The sequence below is a fragment of the Chenopodium quinoa genome, unplaced genomic scaffold, assembly GCF_001683475.1.
Source record: "Chenopodium quinoa cultivar QQ74 unplaced genomic scaffold, ASM168347v1, whole genome shotgun sequence".
Classification (NCBI taxonomy): Eukaryota; Viridiplantae; Streptophyta; class Magnoliopsida; order Caryophyllales; family Amaranthaceae; genus Chenopodium; species Chenopodium quinoa.
The window spans coordinates 523213-528019 of NW_018742966.1; the positions used below are offsets into that span (position 1 = coordinate 523213).

At 35.3% G+C, this 4807-nt stretch overlaps 1 protein-coding gene across 1 annotated transcript; it reads right to left on the reverse strand.

Moving 5' to 3' along the window:
- Window positions 1-771: 771 nt before the first annotated feature.
- Window positions 772-3510, reverse strand: LOC110728958. The gene is made up of 3 exons (XM_021908634.1): window positions 2393-3510; window positions 2103-2292; window positions 772-1724 (listed from the first exon to the last, which is right to left on the reverse strand). The coding sequence occupies exons 1-3, from the start codon at window positions 2741-2743 to the stop codon at window positions 1144-1146; spliced, it is 1122 nt and encodes a 373-aa protein (XP_021764326.1). The 5' UTR covers window positions 2744-3510; the 3' UTR covers window positions 772-1143.
- Window positions 3511-4807: the final 1297 nt, after the last annotated feature.

Here is a 4807-nt window from a genome sequence, read left to right on the forward strand (position 1 = left end):
CAAGCTAAGAAACACAAAAAGAACAAAAACCCCATATTATTATAAGTGTTCACATGAAAAAACATAACAGAGAAGAATTAGTCAAACATTAAAAAAAAAAAAATCAAGTCAAATTTATCTGATCAAACCCAGAATCTGTACTGAAAACTAATTAGAAGTACTAGTTTCTAATGTACTTTAAAAATTATTTGATCTTATCCAAAATTAAGATTAATTTATAATTGAAATAATAAAGAACAGTAACAGATATAAAATAATGTTTATTTTTTTTTTATAATAATGTTCAAATAGTGTGATGAACATAAATTTTCTCACACCACCTTCAGTCTCTCACCCACAATAATCGAGATAGCACGAGGGTTCAATTCAATTTTCTCACTAGATTCTCCACTTCCCAGCTTACCAAGAAAGTAATTTAATTAAAATATTAAACTAGCCTGAAAAGAGGATATAGAAGTTGCTAAACAACAAAAATAAAGCTGAATTCAGAATTCTCACCTTTCTTTTACTTTCCTTCCCCTTTTTCTTCTTCTCCCTTTTGTCTTTGCTGTATTCTCAAATTGTCTTAAGCTACTGCAAATCAGATAATTAAGCTTCACACCCTTAACATTAACAAACAGCAAAGGTATACATACCAACACAATCGAACATTACGAGTCAATTGAACAAATAGAGAACAGCGAGAACGAATTGAATAAACAGATATCGAATGATGGAAAACGAGATCAAAGGCGTATATAATCAAAAATTAGATCGAATGAACAAAAAAGATTGAAGGTGTAATAATATATATGACAATATATTTGCTGCTTTTTTGTATATTATTGATATGATTCATATCAGTAGGTAGAGATTGTAATATAATATAACCCTTACAACAAAAAACCAGAAGGGATTGAAGGGAGAGAGAGCTAGAGGTCAAAAGCTACCACCCACCCATGCAATTCACTTATCAAGTAGTAGTAATAGTTGTTGCTAGTAGTAGTAAGTAGTAGTTAAACATAATCCCCTCTATAAACTTTTGCATCTTCTTAATAGTAATTACCCAAAAAACTAACTCCCTCAAAAAAGAAAATTTGGACCAAAAAAGGGATAATATAGAAACAAAAAAAAAAGGATCAAAATTTCATCTTGTTTCATTCTCTATGGTTTCTCCTCCATGATAGAAGCTAAACCAGTGATGACAACCTCAAGTTCAGGGGCTTTCTTGGGATTATTGTTCCTTTTCTCCTTGACATCCTCCTCACCTGAGCTCTCGGACATCTCGAACACCGACTCCGATGGTGGCGAGCTCCGGCTCTGCTCTGACTCATCAGCTTGGTGGTGATCAGACTCCGCGGCCCTATTAGGGCTCGGCCCATCGGAATTGATGACAAAGCTAGCAGGGGAGAGTGGGCTTGGGGGCGGAGTAGCGGTGACAGTGGTAGTGGTCGAGGCGGGGGCGATTCGGGTGGGTGGAGACAGCCACTTAGCCTGAACATAATCAGCTTTTCTCCAAGGAGGGATGTGCATACCCTTCTTCTTAAGGCTTTGTTTAGCAGCTTCAGAGAGAATACAAATAATCTTCGAAAGGCGGTCGGATTTTCCCACAAAGATGTGAGGGAGTGTCTGAAGGATTGATTTGTAGGTCTTGGTTGATCTTGCAACCTCAAATTCTGACCTGAAGTCTATGTCGATTATCAGTCTCTCTCCTCCTACAATCACATCCACATACTCATATTCCCCTGTTCCACAAATTCCCCAAAACTTCAATCAATTCATTTTATTTGCAAATTATTTAATTTATACAACCCCAATTAAACAGAAATCACTGATTTTCAGGCATAAATTTAGAGACCAATATCATAAATCATCCTAAAACAGAAATCACTATAATATAGGCAGAAATGTAGAGAATTACAATCTAATCTTTATACTACAGTATAATACTACTATTAACACGGGAAATTTCCAAATTGCTAATAATAATAATAATAATCAAGAACTAAAACTTCCATATTTCGCATTCAGACATCAAATTTGGAATATAATCAGGCCAATTAGAACAAATAAACTACCAAATTAAGCTAAAATTTAATTGAATTGAGAGGAAATTAAATTACCAGCTGGAAAAGAGGGGGATTTCTCCCATTTAGATTTGCAAATTGCAGCATCATACCCAAGCGCCATTAAACCTTCAATTACAATCTTCCTAAGCTCATCTTTTCTCTTGCATGTCTTCTTCTCCGCCACAATCTTGGCCGTATCAGCCAACACATTCCTCTCATTCACACTCGCGCACACCACCAAACTCTGCACTCGACAACCAACAACAACCACCACCACAATTAGTTCCAATCGAAACGATTAAAAAACGAAGAGACGACAATCGAATACACACACAATCAGTTACCTTGAGAAAGTCACAGACATCGGCGGAGGACACAGTGTTATCCGACTCACCATCGGACCCGTCACTTCCGTTGCCGTTAAAGCAATTACACCGGTTCCTCCCACACCTAACCGCAGACGATTGCGAGGGTTTCTCGTTGCTCTCCTCGATGAAATTCTGAACCATCTTAGCTAAACAAACTGAACTCGGCTCAAACATCTCCGACGATGCCACCGGAACAGTCGGCTCAGAAACCGAGATCCTGAACAGCCGTTTAAGCCGCGACTTCACCATCGGCTGCTTTGCCGGCTCCGCCATCGGAATTTCGCCGGCGCCGGCGTCAATCGGCTGAATCTTCATCGTTAACGGCATGATGAAATCGATGATCAAATTCCACACCAAAAACCTTGAAAATTCTCTCTCCTCTTTGTTTACACTAACTCTGATGAAGCTTCGCTTTTCTCAATTCCTCGGTACTCCATTTTTGTCATTTTAACCTCCCAAAAAACACGAATTTCAGCTCGATTTTCCGCTTTTTTTTTTCTCGAATATCAATTGATGTAGATAATCTTTAAATCGCGCTTCATCGCCATTTCTCGCATCTTCCAACAAACCGATTACCAACTTTTTTTTTATCCTAAATATTAATTATATTGATTACAATTATAATTATAATTATATATATAATTCACGGAATCCGAGAAAGATTAAGCTTAAATTATACCCTAGAAATGCTTCAACACCTTGTGATTTGCGAGGTAAAGCATGGAATAACTTGTAAACTCTGCTTAGTAAACTCAACCTTTTTTTCTTAATCAGAAAAAAAAAAATCAAAAAAAAAAAAAAGAAAAAAGAAAAATCAGTGTTCAAATTCAAACTCACACGAATTCGCTGCCATTATTTCTCAGAGTAAGGTGAAGCGGTTAGACTGAATTTTCATGGAGGAGAGAGAAAATGTGGAAAAAAAATGGAAGTTTTTTTTTTTAATTTTTCTTTAAATTTTTAGAGTTTGGTGGTTTTAGTTCATCTGTTTAAAAAGGAAGAGAGAGGGTGAGAGTGTTTATGTGTGAAGAAGGATAAAGAGGAGACAATGGAGGCTATGTGAGTTTTATAGGAGTAATGCTGACTAGGATTGACCATGTGCCACGTGTTCATCCTACGTGGCAGGTGGGTTGAATTAGGTTCGGAATTTCCGTAGCTGAATGTTACGTGCTGTGGATCGGGGGGATATTTGTGTTTTCGTGGTACGAGTGTACGACCGTTTACAGCCACGTCTAGTGTTGGTTACGCTTCATAGGTGGTTAAATTACCAAACTACCCTTTGTTAGTTTTTTCTTTGGAAGAAGTTGGTGCAATGTTGTAATAACCCCTTTTTTGTGTTTTTATTTTATTTTTATTTTTTACAAACCCCCTCGTAATGCGGGGAGTTTCAAAACTGTCTGTGCCACGTGGCGGATGTATGTAAGTAGGGTTTGGAGGGATGAAATGTCGAAATTACCCCTAGAGAAATTTGTGATTGAGAGGTGAAAGTGGACAGGAGTTCGTCTAGGAAGGTAAAGTTATAGGATGGGTGCGATCGTAATTTCGAGGGTTGATTGTAACTTTTTTATATTTTTGTGAGTGAAATTGTGATATGACAACTTTTAATTATTTTATTTATTTTTGAAAAGGAGTGTGTAAGTGACATGACATCGGTAAGTCCCACTATGATCAACATTCACTCAACAATTACAAAATTTAGGGTATGTTCTCCACTTCTGTTAACTAAACTGAATTTAATTTATTAGATCAGAACTGAAAGAGAAGGAAATAATGAGCTGAATTGAATTGAACTGAACTGAACTATTAGAGCTGAATTGAAAATAATTACAAAATTTAGGGTATGTTCTCGACTTCTGTTAACTAAACTGAATTTAATTTATTAGACCAGAACTGAAAGAGAAGAAAATAATGAGCTGAATTAAACTGAACTGAACTGAACTGAACTATAAGAGCTGAACTGAAAATAATGGTATGAGAACCGGCCCAAACATTGTGACATTTTTTTTTAACACAACGTTGTGATAATTTAATAAGAGTAGAAGGTGATCTTTCCTTTTTTTTTTTTTTTTTTTGAAATTAAAAAATTTTCAAGGTGGATTATATAAGAATTAGGGTAAGAAATCTAATAATAGTGATTAAAAAAAGGGAAAACATAATACTGTACTCCATAAAAAGTTAAAAATTAAAAATTGGCAATAAATAAACATTTATTACATCAATTTACTCGTGAATTGTCGATAAATTTCCAACTTAATTAATACTAAAAAGGGAAGTATATTAAATGTTTATTTTCATAATCGTTAAAAAAAATAGAAAGTATATAAATTTGATGTGCTAAAATAAAATGTATTTCTATCCAAAAAAACATATCTAAATTGTTGTTTTTCAAGTTGT